The sequence below is a fragment of the Cydia pomonella genome, chromosome 1 (genome assembly GCF_033807575.1).
Source record: "Cydia pomonella isolate Wapato2018A chromosome 1, ilCydPomo1, whole genome shotgun sequence".
In the NCBI taxonomy this organism is placed as follows: domain Eukaryota; kingdom Metazoa; phylum Arthropoda; class Insecta; order Lepidoptera; family Tortricidae; genus Cydia; species Cydia pomonella.
Genome location: NC_084703.1, coordinates 33,203,418 through 33,225,103, shown reverse-complemented (window position 1 = coordinate 33,225,103; position 21,686 = coordinate 33,203,418). Strand labels below are relative to the sequence as shown.

At 37.9% G+C, this 21,686-nt stretch overlaps 1 protein-coding gene across 3 annotated transcripts in view; it reads right to left on the bottom strand.

The window, feature by feature from the left end:
• The window catches only part of LOC133519929 (extracellular sulfatase SULF-1 homolog), a 104,581-nt gene that overhangs the window by 15,567 nt on the left and 67,328 nt on the right, over nucleotides 1–21,686 (bottom strand). For all 3 annotated transcript variants that reach the window (XM_061854143.1, XM_061854151.1, XM_061854158.1), the window contains exons 4-7: nucleotides 17,721–17,872; nucleotides 11,463–11,632; nucleotides 1,291–1,429; nucleotides 151–338 (exon numbers count right to left, since the gene is read on the bottom strand). In XM_061854143.1, the coding sequence (XP_061710127.1) occupies nucleotides 151–338; nucleotides 1,291–1,429; nucleotides 11,463–11,632; nucleotides 17,721–17,872 (649 nt within the window). The remainder of the gene's footprint in view (nucleotides 1–150; nucleotides 339–1,290; nucleotides 1,430–11,462; nucleotides 11,633–17,720; nucleotides 17,873–21,686) is intronic.

The following is a 21,686-nucleotide window of genomic DNA, read 5'->3' as shown; positions in this document are numbered from 1 at the left end:
TAGGCTCCGGTCCTTGGATGCCGCCATATTCTGCTTTTTGTGCTATTGTCGGTAGATACCAACCAATTTAGAGAATTTTATAAGTATTTAGATACTCATACCAACAATGTGACAACAGAAAATGTGCGCAGAGCAAGGCCCTTAGCTTACACTGTGCCAGGCTCGACGCCAGGACCCCTGACGAGAAAGGGCACGCGGATGTCGAACTCGAAGGGGAAGCTCTTGCCTTTCACCAGGCCGAACTGCCCGAGGTGATAGCCGTGGTCCGAAGTGTACACTAAGTACGTGTTGTCTAGTTCGCCTAGTGCTTTCAGCTCTTGATAAACCCGTTCAACGGCCTGAAAACATAATGAATATAGTGGTCGAATAGAGGTTCACCTAAGATGCTTATTAATGAGGAATTTGTCTGTGATAGGTAGTTGGAGCACATAAACTTTCAGGCATTGGTAATTAAAATAATATCTAAGTAGTTGTATACGTTATAGGGACCGTGCGCGTTGAAGGGTCTGCCATCTTGTGGCCTGAATCGGAATCATAAACATGCACATTTACATGTCACGTGTTTTCTTGTGTTGCTACATCGGAACAATTAACATCAGAACATCACATTTACGCCTCGCGCCAAAAATCTGACGACTCCTGTGCTGCCTCCTACAGTTCATGCACGCTCCCTATAATGTTTTTCACAAAGCTTGGGTTTAGTGACAGCTGTCATCTCCGTACAATTTATAACCTTAAAACGCGTAGATTGACAGGTGTATGGTGTCACCTGTGCTATGTAAAAGATTACTATAATCGCATTTTTTCACCCTGAGAAGAGTTTTAAGCGTCAGTATTAAGGAAATAAATATCCAACATTGTATTTTATGATGGCACGGAATATTGGAGAGCGCGAGTTCGACCCATCACCGTGGTACTTGTCCGTCACGCACAGGATCCCGCTTGTCTGGGTCGTGGCCATGTCGGACGCCGGTGTGGTGTCTGGAATTGTATATACTATATCCACGCTCTGCAGCGTCTGCAGCCGTTTGGTCATGAGCAGGTCGGCAAACTGGCGGTGGATCGGCTACATCTTGTCCGGGTCAGGACCATACCGGACGTCGATGTGTTGTCTAGAGTTGTGTTTCTCTATAAATATTAAGATTTAAAGAAAATGTCCACGATCTGCAGCGTCTGCATCTGCTTGGTCATGGCCGATGAGCAGGTCGGTGAAGTGGCGGTAGATCAGCTTCATCTTGTCCGGGTCGGGGCCATGTCGAATGTCAGAGTGCTATCTAGGGTTGTATTTACCATGTCCACGCTCTGCAGCGTCTGCAGCCGCTTGGTCATGAGCAGGTCGGTGAACTGTCGGTGAATCGGCTTCATCTTGTCCGTCACGCGCAGGATCCACTGCTTGTCTGGGTTCGGGGCCATGTCGTAAGTTGGAGTGCTGATTTTATAAATAAATTTCCGTTATTATTCAAAACAATGCAGCATTTTAAATATTAGTACTTTATTGATAAAGTGAGCGAGTTACACATATAATCATTCTGGTCGCAGAATCATCAAGGTAATAACATAATGTCAGATGTGTGGTAACGGCTGTTTCAATTTTTGTTACTTCGTGTCGTAACAGTTCGCATGCAATGCGACCAGTTGTAGTTATGTACACACGCACCAAGTCATAAATAATTTAATTGTTGGCTAAACTACAATAATGTGGTGGCGCGCATTGATAAATATAGACTTAATGCCTGTTTCGCAATGACCAAGTAAAGTCCTGAATAAGCTACTTGCAACATACAACAACATAGCCGAACCCCGGCGTGACTTTAAATTTCCATTCTGAACTTAGCCGGACCCCGGCGTGACTTTAAATATCCATTTTGAACTTAGCCGGACCCCGGCGAGACTTTAAATTTGCATTCTGAACTCAGCCGGACCCCGGCGTGACTTTAAATATCCATTCTGAACTTAGCCGGACCCCGGCGTGACTTTAAATATCCATTCTGAACTTAGCCGGACCCCGGCGTGACTTTAAATATCCATTCTGAACTTAGCCGGACCCCGGGGTGACTTTAAATATCCATTCTAAACTTAGCCGGACCCCGGCGTGACTTTAAATATCCATTCTCAACTTAGCCGGACCCCGGCGTGACTTTAAATATCCATTCTGAACTTAGCCGGACCCCGGCGTGACTTTAAATATCCATTCTGAACTTAGCCAGACCCCGGCGTGAGTTTAAATCTCAATATTCAACTTTTAACGCGCAAAATGTCTAACCACATTTTATAGGGATCAGTGAAATATCAAAAATACTCCACATTTTGTCTTAAATTTTTTTTTGATTGGTGCCGTAACTATATCGTCGGGTGAGAATACGTTTATGCCATACGCCACTTACTTACATTGGTTTGCAGGAGAGCAAAAAATAGGCACATTTTGATTGATTTTTGATGAGTAAATATAATAAACTACGTAAATACATACAATGTATTTTGTGATAATTTACTGTTAACAGAGAGTAATTATATGGCACAACATTTTTGAAAATATATTTTTTCAAACCATATTTTATGTGCGAAGCATATTTTTTGCTATTTTAGAAATCATTAAATCGATTTTGGTTAAAAATGGATGTGGCAAAAACTTATTCTAAGCCGACGATATGTATGTAAGGCATTGGCAATAAAGATTCAGAGAGGGCAGATTATTGTGGAAATGACAACACTTAAATCTTAGGTACATGCACACTTTATACTGTAGCTGGCTGAAGTAGCATGACAAATATGTATCACGAACGTTTCCGACACAAAACAATGGGAATGGATTATGATAAAAAAAAATTACATAGCTTGGATACAGTGAGAGCTATCAACTTTATTCAATTTCTAACCTTAAAACGCATACTTTGCTTTGAGATGACAGTTGCCACTGTACTCAAGCTATGTGAAACTATTATACATCTGTATATGCCATCTATATATACATCTGTATATATCATCTGTAAATCTGTCTTAGGACAATCCCTTTCAGGTGTTTATGAGACGGCTCTTAGATACTTATGTCAAACTGAACAAAATGCTTGCAATATTAAAAACAACTCTATTGATAAGGTGTTATGTTAGAAAACATAGGTATTCGGATCTTTATGAACAGTAGGTACGTATTACCTACAAAACAACGGTCAGTATTCACCAATTTCAAAGTGGTAAACACATTACCTATGTAAATTTGAAACAGATACCGCCGCATTTACGCTTTCGGTCTCGTATAAAACATGAGCAAAACCAAAAAAGTCGAGAGCTGTAACATATTATGTATGTATGTAGATATTGTACATGTATTCTTCAGAAAATCCAGGGCGGGGACCGGAGCGCGGCGGCACCACCGAGCTCGTCTGTTACGTATTAATACACTGCTCGCTGCGAGCCGTCCACCATAGGGCGACGACAAATACCGAAACTTAAACACTAATAATCATTACGGGGATTTTTCCAAGTTGCCGATACTATATATAGTACAATAAACATACATACGATTGCGAGTTCTACTAGGTAGGTTGTAGTAGGTACTTAGTTCAGAAATGATATATTTTATATTTAGAAATTGTCGTTCAGAAATCGGATAACTGCTTATGCAGTACCTGCAAAATTTAAACGTGTGCGCATTTATAGGTTTAGAGGTTTTTACCCCAGCCGCTGTTAGTAAAACATAGTAAATGAGCTAAAGAGAAAGATTAAACAGGTAGTGGAGTGCCGTAAGCTTTTTACCCAGAAACCCGAGTTTATTAAAAGGCCTGGATAGGAACCCGAGCACTGTGAACGGAGTTTCGTGAAATTATATTGTGAAAAGGTTCAGGAAAAAAGTTATTCCATTATTATTTATCATTATCAATCTCAAAAAAAAAATTACAGCTAGTTGTATAAAGACAATTTCAAAATGATCCGAACGTGTTGAGATTTGGTATCTAAGCACGCAATTAGGAACCTCTTAAGATACTCATAATGGAGGTGCTCAGCCTCCCAGCTAAAATTACTTGATTTGCCCATAAGCGCCGCCATCTTGTATAAATTTTTTTATTGCTAATCATTTCGAGCTCTTTATGTAAGAGTTCGCATTTCGAATTTTTCTCCATATTTACCTGATAAAAAAAAATTTACAACACCAGGCCCCTATTTCACCAAACTGATAAGTGTCGGCGACATACGTCGGCCGACAATTCGACATATGTCAAGTGACAGGTGACAAGTTCATAGAAAACTTATGACATATGTCGCTGACAAATGTTTGGTGAAACAGAGGTCATTTTTAGGGTTCCGTAGCCAAATGGCATAAAACGGAACCCTTATAGTTTCGCCATGTCCGTCTGTCTGTCTGTCTGTCTGTCTGTCTGTCTGTCTGTCTGTCTGTCCGAGGCTTTGCTCCGTGGTCGTTAGTGCTAGAAAGCTGAAATTTGGCATGGATATATAAATCAATAAAGCCGACAAAGTCGTATAATAAAATCTAAATATTTTTTTTTTAGGGTACCTCCCCTACACGTAAAGTGGGGGTGAAATTTTTTTTTCGCTTCAACCCTAGAGTGTGGGGTATCGTTGGAAAGGTCTTTCAAAACTAATAGGGGTTTTCAAGAAACATTTTTTGATAAAGTGAATATATTCGGAGATAATCGCTCCGAAAAAAAAAATGTGTCCTATGGTTCAAAAGTTAGAGGGGGGGCCCTCTAACTTTTGAACCATAGGTCCAAAAAATATGAAAAAAAATCGTGGAAGTAGAGCTTAACAAAGACATTAAATGAAAACTATAGCAGACACGATCAGTTTAGCTGTTTTTGAGTTATCGCAAAAAGTTTTCCCTTCATAGTAAAAAGACTTACTTTAATTAGGTACTGATTATGCAAATTTGCCTATTTGTTTAACTCGGGTGAAAGGTACCGTTTCATCCCTTGGTTAACAATTTACTATACTTTAAGCTCCAGTTTAGCTTATTGTGACGGAAGAGTAACTACGGAACCCTACACTGAGCGTGGCCCGACATGCTCTTGGCCGGTTTTATTCTGAGTTGACATATTTGAAGAAATGTCGGTAATTCTGGACATGAGATAAGAGCACTGTCGGGCTTGCGTGACGATTGTCGTATTTTGCGATTGGACGGTCCTCATATTGGTTGCAGAGCTATACTATGTACGTACATTTAGCAATATCCCGCTCATATACCGAAGATAATACTATTATTTATTATTTGCCATGGAGGAGAATATGTAACTCATTATTGTTGGACAAATTAAATATTGCATACTTAATGTTAATATTTCTGTTAAAATGATATTTGGCTAAGAATATTTCCGATAGAAAGTATAGACGATAAACTAAACATAACTAAGTATATTTACACTTATATTAATTTACACTTGAATTAGGTAATTTAAATTAAGCAAGTTTCGAAGACTTATGAATGCAATAAAACATTTTATTTATGATTTATTTAGTCGTACCTTTTTATTGCCTAGCCTAGGGTAACGGACTCGGAGGCCAATTCGATCTTGTAAGTTTTGGTATCACAATGATAATCACTATTTAACATATTGAACGTCGCATTACTAAGCATCTAAGCAACAGACGTAGTTATCGCGGGAGCTAAAACGATTTCATACCCATCGTATATTTAAATTTAATTTACAACAACTTTAATAGAGTTGAAAATGTGTGTTGTGTTGTTGAAAAGATAGACAAGACAAAGAAGTTGAACGCCGCGTTGAAAATGCCGGGATAACTACTGGTCCATGAAAGAGCTAACACTCGTTGACATACACGTGTATTCTGTTCGTCCTAACCTACTGTGCCTAAGCGTGGTCTCTCACAAAGATTCAGATGTCTAAATAGAAGGTTTGCCATTTCGCTATCGAGAGATCGCATTGCTGATGTCGACGAAAAACCTCTAGACTCAAATTAGACTGGGCTGGTCACGTCTACCGCATGCATCAGGATAGGCGGAACTAGCTTAGCAACCAAGTGGACGCCGGTAGAGGGACGTGGGCGGGACAACTCCAGTCGGAGACGGCGGGATGAAATCAGCTAGTAAATTATTATACCTACTTACGAGTATATATTACACATATATATATCCTGGCTATACGAGGGTTTTCGGTGGAGAAAAATCTATCTATCTAGGTCTTATCTCTGGGAAAACACATATTTTTGAGTTTTTATATGTTTATAGGTCTCTGACTATATTGTATATATATATATATATATATATATATACAATATAATCAGTGTTTTCCCAGAGATAAGACCTAGCTAGATCGATTCTCTCCACCGAAAACCCTCATATACAAAATTTCACCGAAATCGTTAGAGCAGTTTCCGAGATCCCCGAAATATATATACACAAGAATTGTTCGTTTAAAGGTATAAGATACTGTACGTTCAAGCCGGCCAATAGATTACAAAAAATACGTAATACAACCCATAAATATCGTTTTTAGTAATTGTGTAATTGAGCACTATTGAATTAAATAGTTAACATTACGATCCATGTTCTTAGTAGGTATAACCTATCCGAGCAACAATCTAGTTTTAAAGCTGCTTAATTTAGCTTGTATACATAGACGAACTCACTTTCTGGCGAAAATTTTGCAGCATACGCGTGTTAATATAAGTAAACAAGCAAGTTTAACGCCCCCGAAACCGCGAGCCCGAAATACAACGTCAGACGAAACTAAACATTCTTGTTTTCTTGTTAACATAATAATCCACCGCGCAAAGGTGCCGTGTGAAGCAAAATGTGCCGCTTCCAAGCAAAATGATACCTACTCGTTGCCAGTTGTCAATAAGGCTCGTTACTGTAACAATAATGCTACTAGAAATCGCCCTTATCAACAGCCGATAGGATATATCCGGATTCCTAAAGTTTATTCTTCTAAGAATTAAGCATTCCCTAATATATGTTATCATAATGATCATTAGTCCTAACGCTCTTTTGCCATAATTATGGTAGTCCTAACATGGAATGGATGAAAATGTTTTACCCTAATACGAGTACGTTTCCTAATTTGACTATAGGTAGGTACATATTGATATTCGTAGGTACAATATTGTGTTCCATAATAAGAATTTGTCATAATATTTGTTTATTCTAAAACCCATAACATGTCTTACTCCTTAATGCACCTAAACTGAATTGGACTACTATTACTTGTCTAAATATTTGTGATAGGAAAACGTACTTTATGGCGGTTGGCGTGGCGCTAACGTCGTTTAGCACTGCATTAGTATTGGAGCGTCGTTAATAACAGCGTATTCAGCGTAAGCGTCGACCGCCTTACTTTACCCGGTTACTTTACCCGTGGGCTGTCACATTTTATTTCCTAGTATAATTTATCCTAAAGATAAATTTTCCTAAAATTCCTAATATTATGTTTTTGGCATAAGTTCGTTTGCTTAGAGGTCGTACTTCTAACCTAACCTAAACTTCTGGCAACAATTTGTTTTCGTGGGGGTCGCAGTTCTAACCTAACCTAACGTACTCTTCTGGCAACAATTCGTTTTCGTGGGGGTCGTAGTTCTAACCTAGGTTAGGTTAGGGAACCTCTCTTCTGGCAACAATTCGTTATGGCAATTAGGCAGTTAGTTGGTTGTTATCGCATAATTATGTAGTTTAGGACAAGCATTTTATGAAAACTAATGTTATGGTAAAGATAATTAGGGCTATTTATTATTATTGACCGAAGCGTTAGCGAAGGTCTCCGTTTTAACTTGGGCATTTTGTTTTTGTATGTCCATATATTTCTTAACTGATTCTCGTGAAATTCTGTGACCAGATTCTTTGAAAAAAATAGTTTTTTTGTCGACCTAGATTTTGGATTTTTTAACGAAATATGGAAATTGGTATAAAGGACTCAAGCGACTATGGCGTCTATGGCGCTGTGAAAACTCAACGACCTAAGTATTTTTCACTTTTACATTATCTAAGCTTGCTTTAAGTCTACAGCTCATGGAGCCACTAGTAGTAACAATGCTTAATAGAACAAATGATTATTAGGGCTACATTCACACTATGGCAAGTAACTGTTATGATAATTAGGTTAAATACCCATTAGAACAAAACCACCATTACCATTTGACTTGCTTAAAAATCATTTTTAGATTACGCAAGACAAAATGAGAGCAAAACATTACGATAACAAGTTTCACCTACATAGTTATGTACAATCAGCATCAAGTAGATAGTGATAACTAAAGTAGCCTAGTATCCGCTACGTGTACGTAACTTACTTTCTATGCCTCTCGCTCGTACTCACATATTACAGTAAGGTAATTAATGAAAGTAAGTTACGCAGACGTTAACGAATATCTCCCTACGCGACAACATTATATCCTCAATACTTCCAATGGCACTTTGAAAGGCAATCTTGTACTATGTAGACATGCTCGCATCTATAAGTTGCCTAACGTTACTTATACTAAAAATTATGCGAATACATTTTACACAATACGGGCCAAAAAGTCCTAAAACTCGGTCATCATATTGAATTTTTAAAGAAGGCAAGATGGCTCAGCGCTCACGAAAAACGCCAAGCCATTTGATACCAAGTGTTTTTGTTCAAATATTTACAGAGGACCCAAAAGCTAAATCTATCACCCTGATGCCCACTAAATAAAGGTAAGTGACCTTCAAAAACAAACGTATAACAATTGCCATGTTACTTTGAAATTACGCTCTGGGGTATCGATTAGAGAAATGACCTTTCAAGTTTCCACGTTTTTCAAAGGACACGAACGAAAGGAGAGTCGAGAGCACAATAATGGTCCCCGTCTACCTTTTTACTTAGATAAATACAGAATAATGTATTAAAATAGAACAGTCAATTAATAATGGCCATAATGTTACATTTTTCGTGACTTTAATATTAATAGTAATTTTGACAAGAGTCGAATACGTAGTATAGGTAGGTAAAATATCAATTAGTAGGTATAGGTTAGTTAGCTAGTTATTAATTAAGTAGCAAAGGGTACTTGCATGCACATGCACTAGGCCGGTTTTCTTGTGACAGATATTTTATGATATATAAGGTATCCTATAAGTATGTTTTTGTGTCCTTGAATCACGCTATACAATAATTATTACTAAGTAAAACAAGTACCCTTTGCACTTAATTAACACCTAGCTAACTAACCTATACCTACTTCAAAACAATTCTCATGGAAATTATTTATTAAGTTATATTTTATTTTTTATATTTGTACGGCCGCTTGAAAAATTAGAGCGGGACACATTTTTTGGACTTTCGATACAATTACTTTCAAAAACTTTGCACTTAATCCAAAAACATTTTTTTAGAAACCAAAGTTGTAGAAGTATTAAATGATTTGCCAAGAGGCCGATTTTTGAATTTCGAGTGTTCTATTTCGTGTAATTCCCTTCAATTTATCTCCAGTACTAGGCATTAAAATTCTACTAATATAATTGAAAACGAGTGGTCAATACCACTAGATTCCCAATTTCTATTGCTCGTATTTCTAAAATACCAATTCGCCGTTTTCCTCAAATTTTCGAGTGACGAATTCGAGCGCTCGAAATTCAAATATCAGCCCCCAGGCATTGATTTTTATTTTATGCCGTATAAATGTTTTTACACATATAGTTATTATACATATAGGCACAGTCAAAGAATTTAATTTGAAACCCACCCAAGGTTCGATATCGTATAGTAAACTGTCACCATAAGAGCTAGCAAGAGCACGACGTTGCTTTGAAATGTTGCAATTTTCGACCTTCATGCATAGCGAATGTATAACAACATTTCAACGAAAGCCTGACTAGTAATATATGATCACGCGCCATATTGCAGAATTTCATTAGAACTAAATTTTTCATACTAAACTGAACTGTCACCCTATACATGAGAATAACAGCGCCCTCTTGGCAATGATCATATATTTCTGGTCGGGCTTGAAATGGGTAGGGAAGGTAGGGAATTAAATTCCTTGACTGTATATGGAGTGGCCTCCGTATGTTCCAAATTTCAGTGCAGTGAGATAAAGTCCTTCTCGGAACACAGCTCGCTAAGCACTGTGCAGATGACGGTGCAAGCCCGAGACTTCGTATATCCGTACCCCTAGTGTAATTTTAGTCGATAGCGAAACGTGACGTACGCGTTTGCGTTAAGTCTCATTTTGTATGGGTTTTTGAACAGCGCGCCAAGCGGGACGTTTTGGAAAGTCAAAAATCTCATACAAAATGATACTTAACGCAAACGCGTACGTCACGTTTCGCTGTCGAAAATATTTACACTAGGGGTACAGTTATTAAAACAAAAAAAGTATTTTAGAAGCAATTTTCAATCTACTAGTTAGTACTATTGCGCCAAACATTTTAGCGAGGGTTGTTTAATAAGGTTTCGATTTGAGAAGATGGCCTCAAGATTGATATTCTATTCTTATTTTTTATCAACCTTATTAAATACTTACATACCATAAAAGCGCTTACTACGAGTTTTCAAAAACTCTGCTATGCTGGCTGAATCCTGAACCCCCTGCTCCTTAAAATATAGGTAAATAGTTTTTGCAAAATGTGTGTGACATACGGACGGACATGACGAAACTGTAAGGTTCCGTTCTTGCAATTTTGACTACGGAACCCTTATATGTTGTACCTATTTTTATTGATAAGGTATATAAACGGACACGCCACATGTATCATGATGGTTAATTAATTATTCACGACGCAACAGTTCATTACACTTGGCAACTTAACGAACTGTTTTAAGCTTAGATATATTGCGTACTGTGCGTTTTTTTAATGAATAATCATTGCTCTTACTAGAAGATACTTAAAGTCGTTTTTCTTCGGGTATTCATACTGTCCTAATTAAATTTACACGTAATAAATTCCAGTGAGTGATTTCGCTTCCTTTTATGGAAAATACATGTGAAATAAATGTGTTTTTCTCTGCATAGATATTTTTCATCACACTTGCTCGAAAAAGATCTTATTGAAATAAGAAAAATGGATCATGAAAAAAAACTGTAACTCCCTTAGGGAGTTAAGCTTTTTTATCATGTCACTTATTCATTACAAACCAAGTAGCGTAAATGAGTTTTACTTTTAAAATACTGACGTTTATTTAATTTGATTAATTTAACAGCCGTTTAAAATATTTTTACATACATAATTTTCAATCGTGGCTAAATGCCGAATAGGTACCTATGTTCTTTCGATGCCTAACCTGTCATCGTATTTAAGAATGATTTCGCTCAAAATTTAGTTTTTTTCTTCGCAAGTGTGATGACAAAAAATGTGTGTAACTCCTGTTGTAGGAAAATTGAAAACTCGGGTCTTTAATTCCCACCACCCTTATATCCAAAATTTCACTTATCTCCCTCGTTGCACAATGTACTATAATGGGCAATGAAGTTACTCCCTAGGGCAAAATTTGAAGCTTTAATAATTATATTGAATGTTAAAGAGAGCGACTTACTGATGAGTGGTCACATTGAAGAAGAGATGCGAGTACTGTGGCGCGGAGTCCTCTGGCCCGTGAGGCGCCGGGAACGACATGACGAGCAAAACCGGCTTGCGCGCGAAACGTCGCTTCGAAGCGCGGAGGAACGCTATTGAATCGTTTGCGATCAGATCCGGGTAGTAATCCTGAAACAATCACGCCTTTTTACCTTCACATATTGTCTTATGCGAGCGACTAAAAGCTGCATGGCGTTGTGACAGGACAAAAATACAGGTCGATTACGGATTGGTTGGTAACGTATTGGCACTAGTGACAGGAAGAGTAGCCAATTTTAAAATAATCATTTTTATTATTGGATATTTGTTAGTATTACTTTATTCATTAACTAAACATAATTTAAATATATTATGAAACTTGCTGAAGGGTCGCATTTTTTCGAGTGCTTAGTTTTTTTTTGTTGAAGACGTTCTTGACTATTTAATGACTTGATAATGAATACGAGTAAAGGATGAGTTAGGTTAGACCGGCCTGGGGCCGGGCCAGTTAAACGTGAGTAATCCTAACTTCAGTGTTTTCGGTTTATCGTTTATGTAGGTATAAAAATAGTCGTCAGTTATACTTTAATTACTTACCGCTTCGTGAGCAAGAGAGCACTTGCTTGCCAAGCGAGTCGAGTGCTAGTGAAAAATAAATAAGATTGTAATATTTATAAGGCACGTCGCCACCGAGAGGCTATGCTGCAACTCGTGACCACTCAACGCGTAATTATATTATCGACTAAGTCATTCCTATCATATTGTTTACTTGACATAAGATTATGCCAATGAAGAGTATGTGCATAAATTGTTGTAAATATCTTAGAAACCGCAATCACAACAGATTACCTTGTATTGTATGTACGTTCTCATACAAAGTGACCCTTTTAGAAGGGACTAACGCAAAATTGTATTATGTTTATATTTATATATTACCCATTTCAAAAAATGCACGCGGAAAATAGACTATGTTTTATTTGCAAGAGAGCAATTCCTAGCTGAGCAACTATTCAAATCTCGAATTTTTGAAGCTATATGTTCCTGTCGCGCTGCGGTGTGCGGGAGCTATCTAAGCGTGAGTGCGCGCACACAGACGTGAGACTCTAGCGCTCGCTCATTGCGTGCCGTTCCATTGACATCGCCCGCGAGCCGGACGGAATTCATCCTGCGCTGCCCGACGCAAGTTGTTTTTGGTGTTATCACATATTATTGTTTTTCATTTTTATATTATACTGTATTTTATTATTTTTTATTACCATTAGATAAAATCTCCGAAAAATAATGATGTGCCTGCTTCGGTCGTCGTCGTACAGTCAAGTGCAAAAATATGTATCGAAAGAATCGTCTCATAAATATGGTACTACGCTCTTATTACACGGGAATAAGATGCTATGGAACATATTTTTGAGTAAGATGTGTACACCCATATTTTTACACTTGACTGTACCTATCCGTGACAGTAAGTTGGGTGTGATCATGGTGTGTTGTGAAATTTTGTAAGTAGGTATAAATATATGGTTAAACTACAATCTATTTAACTTTTAGTACGATGGGGCTAAACTTGGGCCGCCTTATTGAAGAACGTATCGCAATGAAAATCTGGGTAAAGTATGTTGGGATAATGCCGGACAAATTTGGGACCAATTGAGAGATCTCGCGAAAAAATGTTTTTTCGAGATCTCAGCACGTGTCAGATTCTTGAAGTACGGAGCGAATCGTTAAAAATTAACCGTAGATTCGGCCTGAATTTTGGTAATCTTCAATATAGAACGGTTTCAGTTTTGTACCTGTGTAAAGATGAGACATACTTTTTTTAGGGTAACGAGTGTTTTGCCATCAAGGGAGAACATCGGATGGTAAAAAAAAGTTGCTTCTAATGGAAAAAGAATAAGGTATCACAAAGAAACAGGTCCGGTGTCTACCCTTCTCCAACGTATATATTTACCCAACATACCTTAATCGTTGAACCGCCGCATTTCAAAATGGCCCTTATTTTGATATCAGCTAGCCGTAATGTAATACGGCGGATTATATAATACGACTGCGACATATATAAATCCCCTCGTCAATGTAATTTCATTAAATTTGCCATCTAGTGGCAAACATCAAAGTAGTTTATCTTTTACTTGTGACGCACAAGTGTGAGCAATGCAAGACAATCAATTGTTATTATCCTACTTAGCTTTATTTCCAGGTCTTTAATAGTAAACATTACCAAACATAAGTACTACATGACCTGCAATATAAAAAAATACAAAAAATGGTTTGAAGTGACAGGCCATTACGGGTATATTCTTAGAACTACGTGGTACTTTGGTTATATTACGGCGATCGACTGTTGGTTGTTGGTGTATTTTTTCTCATTTTAACCATAAGGATGTTATGCCCATCACTATTCCTTCTGTGTACGTATATTTAGAAACTGTCTCCGCCTCCAATTCGTGCGATAAGAACAACTGCAGCTCGGACTTAAAATTCACACGCAAAAAACTCAAAAATCGAGGTTTCGGTCTCGACTGTTTCCTCCTCTAAAACGGAACCAATCATTATGAAATTTAGGAAATATAAAAGGATAAAATAATCTATGCCGCTATGTTTTGATTTTTGGGATATTTGTTGTCATATTTGTATACTGTGCCTTTTTTACAGCCGATTCAATTGAGCCGTTTTTGCCATTTTCGAGGCGCTGTAAGTTTCTTCAAATAAAATAATCCAAAAAAGCAAAACATAGCGGCACAGATATTGATGATATTCCATTCCATGAATCCAGGGAGGAAGCAGTCGAGAGCGTTTTTATGGAAAAATCACAACTAGGAATTCCTCCTAAGAGGTTAAATTTGGGCCGGTTGACAGAAAAAAACCACTATAACATGGTACTTACATTTTCATTTATTCTTAGTTGTAAAAAAATACTATGCTCTGTAATTTGAGTATAAAAACTCGTAATTTAGCGGAGGGATCTGACCAGCAAAGTATTAAATAGAATAAAATTATATTTACGAATTACCTAAATGAGATAATAAAAGATAAAAACGCGCGCGATGGTCATTTCTCCCGTAGCAAGTTTCGTGCGACACGCCATATCTTTTGTCCCCTTCCTGGTTTTACGCCCCCTCTTGGTCTTGAGTGTATCTAAACTAATGCGGGATACAACGATAATAAGCAAGCGTAAAATGACGAAACGCGGCTGCGTAGTAACGTCTTCGTTGATAGTAAGCTGAATAATATGTATATGTATATGAAGTCATAAGAAGAATAAGGCCGAGCGGTGGCTGATGTGGAGCTGTAGGCCATGTCATCCTTAAGAGCCTCTGCTGGGCATGGCAGAGGATATGTATTATGACGAGGGTTACGGCACACGATGATAGAATTATAAAATATGATAAAACTACTACAATGAGATTAACGGATAACGGATGTCATTCCAGAACTAGAGCAGAGCCCAACTGGGCAAGTACCTCCACCTAACAGAAAACCGCAGCCAAATAACACTAGACCCTACTCATAGTGTTGTGTTCCTGCCGGTGAGTAAGGTTGCCAGAGATCAACGAGGGGAGGGAGGGGTGTTAGGGTCAGCAACGCGCTTGTAACTCCTCTCGAGTTGCAGGCGTATTAGGTACATAGGCTAGAGACTGCTTACCATTAGGCGGGCTATATGCTTGTTTGCCACCGACGTAGTATAAAAAATAATAATTAACGGAGTAAATTTTGATAAAGTAGATACGCAATTATTTAGGTCATAAAAGTATATGGGATGTCTTTCTTTCAAACCTAAGTATGTCTTTCCCGTTCACGGAACAATGGTGTTCCGGACACTAGGGAGGCTTGCGCGGTAGGGTGGAACGAACATACTTTTTTTATGTTGTTAATCGAAATGTCTGTGATGTCAATAAATGAATACTTTTAGAGGGCTTCATGCAAAATTTCAAAATTTTAAATCGACGTCTTGAGGCGGCGCATTGAATTTGAAATTATCTATAATAACTAAATAAAAATAACTTGTATTTATTAATGCCCTAAACTTACACCTTAAAATATTCCTAGATTACGATGAAAACTACATTTTCAATTGTAAATAAACTCTCAATATGGTTGTACATTTTATCGTAAAATAAATACAAATACAAGTTGAAATGTGAATAAATTGGCAATTAGAATTTGTTGAGAACACTTTGGTTCCAGTTTTCACAAATTTTAATCTCAATGCGTTACCTGAAAGTGTCTATTTAGAATCATGAAATTTCGCATTGAACCCTTTAAAGTACTGATTTATTGACAACACAGGCAGACACAGACAGATAAAGGAATCAACAACATAAAAAAGTATTTTCGCTCCACACTAATGCGCGGAGCCAAATCCAACTCATAGAGGCCCTTTCGACAATGTACATAAGTTTTACAACATGCCGATGCTGTCGTGGGAGGCAGTAACCACCAGATTGTAAGGGCTATTTGAAAGACCTCCTAGCCTACTCAGTAGAGACAGTAACCCTGCGTACGCCTACGAATGTTTTGTACAGGAGTTATTGGATGTTATCTAAGTATGTATTTATCTATATACGTATGTATAACGTTCCTTAGTACTCATAGCAGTGGCGCATTAACCGAACAGCAGAAAATGCATATGCTAAGGGCCCCGCGCCTAGGGGGGCCCCGCGCTCCGAACCTGACCATGCGATTTCGGCACGCGGAACCGGCCAAGTTCAAGTAGAACTCGGACTCCGCGGATTCTGTACTACCACATTTTATTTATGCTGTATTTTTTTTCGTAAGTCAGTTACAATATTATTATTATTATTACTTGTTATTATCCTGTCTATTTTTCTTTATGACGATACCAAATTTAAAGAATTTTAGGCTTGCGCAATGACCAAGAGCAGAGTTTAGCAGAAAACCGAAGGTGCAGTGTCTCAAACATTTTGTGCATGGCTAAGCTGCAGGAAACAGAGCTGGAAACGAACAAAAGAAGATACTGTGTTTATAACATATTAGTGAAAAGCAAGGAAGGATGATTTATTTATTAATTATTATTTCAAATAACAAATTGCACCTTACAGCTAATGCCTAATGATGATCAACTTTGAACCCCTAGTAGGCCAAAGGACGCGCTCCTCTACGGCTGGCCGGGCGCCCAAAAATGCCGAGTTGCTGCATAGCCGTGATACATATGATCTAACTGTCAAAATGTTATAAAAAGAAAACAGCGGGGCCCCTATGCAGGCCTTTGTATTCGCATAGGCCGGATGTAAAGCCCTACACAGGCCTCACATTGGTTCAATTCTAAACTCTGTTCTCCTACAATTCAGCCTTTGCATGGTGGCGGGCGCGCCACGATAGAACGCTCCGGGCCTCAGCCCTTATACGGAGCTCGGCCTACGGCCTCGTTCACACTCTGGCATTGGTTTCATTCTAGGCTCTGCTTTCCTGCAGCTTGGCCTTCAGCTTCGCTCGGGAACGCTACGAAATCGGGTGGTCCGGATATTCAGCTCGTGGAGCTCAGTCTTCGGCCTTGTTTTTTGGCTCACTTTGCCATTTGTTCCCACTTCTTAGGTCCTACTCACTTTTCACCTATTTTTACAAGCTTTTATTAAACTTAATAATATTGATGTTGTTAAACAGTATCCCTGTAGTACATGCTTTTATTTAACTTGCAATACTCTTAAGTTGTTTTTAAAATCTGCAAACCATTTTTTTGACCATCATCAGATTAGGTTGATTTTGCCAAATTTTGAAATTTGGCAAAATCGACCTAATCTGATGATAAAAACTTGAAAAACGAAGGTAAAGAGGAAACATATATAGAAGAAAGGAACTGTGATAAAATTACACAACTTCATTAAGATTAGGCTCTTTTAAAATACGGAATAAAAAAACAGACTAAAAATACACTGCATAACATGTTAAAAACTAATCGAGAACGAGTCGAAAAAAAATAAGACATCGTAAAAATGTTGTGATAGTACTGAATCCTCGGGGTGCGAGTCCGACTCGCACTTAATCTTGTTTTTTCAAACCAGGGGGCACCGCGAGCTATTGTGCTAAGGGCCCCGCGCCCTCTTAATCCGCCCCTGACTCATAGTGCAAGCTTTGGTTAGTTTGGGGCTAGGTCGATCTATGTAAATTTGTCCCGTCCTCAAATATTTATTTCTTTTGTTTATTTATTTTTGAGAGTTGGTATAAGCTTAAAGTTTACTTTGATAACCTATAGAAACATAAACCTGTAATGTTGTTTTGATACCTTTTGGTAGTCATCCCCATGTTTGATCCTTTTGCCGTTCATGTTGATGCTGTAGTTGTAGTACTTGGAGTTCATGATGAGGCCGCCCCACTCGCGCCAGCCGGGCGGGATATACGACCCGTTGTACTTGTTCAGGTACTTGCCGAAGTAGCCTGTGGATTACAGTTCAATTATACAAATACATATATAGGTCCACCCCTATATTAGAACGAAAATACATATGTGAGCAATTGGAAATCATCTATTTATTACTAGTAGAAACAAGAACCGTAACGATACAAAAATGAATATTATCTTAGCTTTCCACTTTTAAACAGAAAGGATCTTTTTTACTTTGTCGTCTTAAAACAACACTCGAAAACATGTGAAAAAGTAAAAGTACATATTAATTAGGCTTTATAAACTTTATATGCTTAGTATCTACAGACGAGCCACCTAATGATAAGCGATCGCATTTAGAGCATGATAGGGAATGCAAACCGGTTTTAACTGAAACCGAAAAAACCGGTTAAAACCGGTTTTTTGACGGAAACCCAAAACCGGGTTTTTAGAATTTGAAAAAACCGGTTTCGGTTTTATTCGGTTTTTTTTTTATTTACCTAAGTTGCATGTTTTATTCATTATAAGGGTATAAATCGGTCCTAAACCGGTTGAATCGACATCAAATCAAATAATGTGGTGTTGTGTTAGTTTGATCATTTGTAACGCTAAATGAATTTTTATGGTACAAAATACAAAAATACGAAAGATTTAAATAATTTAAAGTATTGGCAGTGGCAGGACATCCGTGCTGGTGTACGAATTGTATAGTAGTACTTTTTAATAATAAAAGGTCTTATTTATAATTTTATTATGCGATGCGCTATAGAAAAATTCCACGTACTTAATCAATTATATCAATGGCAGCTTTAGAGTCTTTTGTTGGTTCGGTGATAACGACTTACGGACAACCTTTTTTGTCTCTTTCGCACTAATAGGAAAGGGTAGTTCAAACCCTAAAGAATGGAATTACTTGACTACCTGTGTTTGCCCAGTTTAAGCTAACACCATCAGTTTCTAATATACTAGAAGACAGTGAAAAACTTAGAGCAAGATTTCGGATTGGGCCATTTGATTTAAGATAAATAACATTAAATTATAAATAGATATTGTCATATATTTAAATGTCTAAACAACAAACCAAAAAAATAATTTAATAAAATTGGTTTGTTCCTATTCCTAGTTACAAATAACATTAAGTCATTTGACAATTCCAAAACAATACAATAAAATAGTCAGATATTCTGTCTTTAATTTCGTGATAAAATCGTGTATATACTATACTAGCATGCGTTTTTACACGTGAAGCAATCTTTTCTTTATTCCATGGCGATGAATTTAAGAATTGTTGATTCTAAAAACCGAAACCGGCTTTAACCGGTTTCGGTTTTTTTTTTTTGGTAAAACCGAAGAAAAAACCGGTTATTGCATTCCCTAGAGCATGAGCACAGAATAAGTAATAGTACTACCGTACAGAAAAAAACTTCCTACAAAACCGAAGTTTGACAGCGATTCAGAGACGAATCATACTGTCCCTTTCTAACGAATGACACTATCCCTTACGGCTATTGAGAGTTGTCAAAATTCAAGTCATTATCTTGTCAAGTTGTGCCAAGCCTAATAATTGCTCGGAGCAATGCTGAGCTGAACGGAGCCGAGAATGCCCGAAAGGATCAGTTTCGCCCCCCTGGGATGAGATACTTTTTAATTCCGACATAAGTAGTGTATGTACTTGTATTTAATAACGAGGATTATATCGGAAATCATAAATACTCTCGCAAAATTACAATTAACTTTCAAGAAATAACGCAGTCCTAAGTACAATACTAGAATTCCAATTAAATGGCAAGAATGAAAACGATGGGAGGCTCGGAATAAAAAGCGCTGCGAGGCAACAAATCATTGTTCGTTGAGAGACAATGCTGCTCAAATTTTAATTTCGGAAGCTTCAATGCAAATGCAGAGAGTCTGGGGCTTAATTTTCGTGGCGGGCGTGCCAGGCAGGACTGACATCTCAATAAATTACTTATATTTCATGCTTGCTTGACCGACTAAATCTTTTACAAGTCACTACCAATTAGAAGCGTATTAACATAGGTACAAAAACAACTGTTTTTGATAATTTTAGCCTTTACTTAAAATACTTGATCAGGTCTGTCACATGTCACATGTAATCTACTTATATGTATATGTAATGCATGTAAATATACATATTAGGCAGGTGCCTGCGGTAAACTTGTATTTGCAGAGCACACGTGTACAAGTAGGTACTTTACGTACAGGATGGCGATTACTGCAATGTTAACCCGAGAAGCTATCTAATCGTTAACAGGGTATTGTGGTTATCGAGCTGTCACGTTAATGTTGGAGCTTCGGCGATAAACACTGCGACCAGCGAACAGTTAGCAGTATATTCACTAGATGCCGACCAGGGACGTAGTCCCAGTGGCTTACCGACCACGGGACAGGCGAACGTACAAGATAACCAGCATAAGTCCACTCCGATATCAAATATACTTTATTCATGTAGGCCTAGCAACAAGCACTTATCAAATTACTTCCCAGTTGTACCGTCCCAGTAGCGACTGAGTAAACTCGATCGCAGTCGATCTTGCTCGCAGTCACACTTATGTATTAGTGCGATAGAGAGGGAATGCGATCGAGTTCACGCAGTACGTAACTGTAATGTCAAATGTAATTGTGATCTCAACTCATCCGCAGTCGCGCACCCAGTCAGAATAGACTACCAGGTCACTTATCTATGCTCTTAAAAGCCCCACTGACTCATCTCCATCTTATACTCGTATTGTGGCTCGTCCTATATTCCAAGTGACGGAGCCACTTAAGTCTAATTACACAAACAAATACGTACACGCGGAGGAGGTGAGAAGGTTCTCGTGGTAGCGTGGTACATTTATCTTTGTTTATTTACTATCGTGCATGGCGATAATTAGTAGCATTACTGCTTAATGATTTACTTTTTAACGAAATGCATTTTAACATCGAATGGCAAAACAATGGCACGTTTTAGATTAGCAACGTTAATTAGTTATTTGCGTCATGTATTGGATAACTATAGATAGGTACTTAGCTACACTTGATTGTTCTAATACACTGGGCGAGGTGTGGGCGAGGTAACGCAAATGCCAGGAGGATCATAGTGCAAAGTCGTAAATGTTACAACAGCACGGGGTCTCGGAAAGCAATATTTATCTGGTTTCCTTGGAAGCCAGGGTCGCCGACTGTCGTGACAGATTATTTTGTGCTATATTTTTTTTATAGACATATCAAGTTCGAAGTCTAAATATTACTCTTTTAAGATTCCGGATCCAGTGTCAAAAACGGTACCTTTATACTTTCTTCACATCCGTCTGTCCGTATGCCACAGCCATTTTACTCAGAATATATGTCATGAGCCGCTACTTAGATTAGATTAATATTTAAAGGGGTGAGGGAAGGGGAGGGGGGGGGGGGGGGGGTTACGACATGAAAAATATATATAGGACGCATCATTTGATATGTCATTAATAATAATATTAAACTTTGAAGAGCTTTTTGATTTAGGGAATACTGTTGAAAAAAATATCTAAAATTCAAAACAACCTCTAACTTTTAAATGACACATGAAACATTTTTTTTATTATTCTTAATGACTCCACTTTCCTCGAATATTATTTTACGATATACTTATTATGATACGCTCTTTTGTGGTTTTGGTACGGAGGTTTACGGAACCCTCCATTATGGGCCGCCACTAGGCCGGTTTTTAACTTAGGTATTAGGTTCCTACTTTCATTACAGTCAATTAAGTGTAAGTAAGCAAAATAAATCCGCCCGTCCATGTCTCGGCACCGTTAGTCGTGGTGGACAGGATACATTGGTTGAAGAGGCGAGTTTTGTGGCATTGTGGAATGTTAGCAGGTTTCA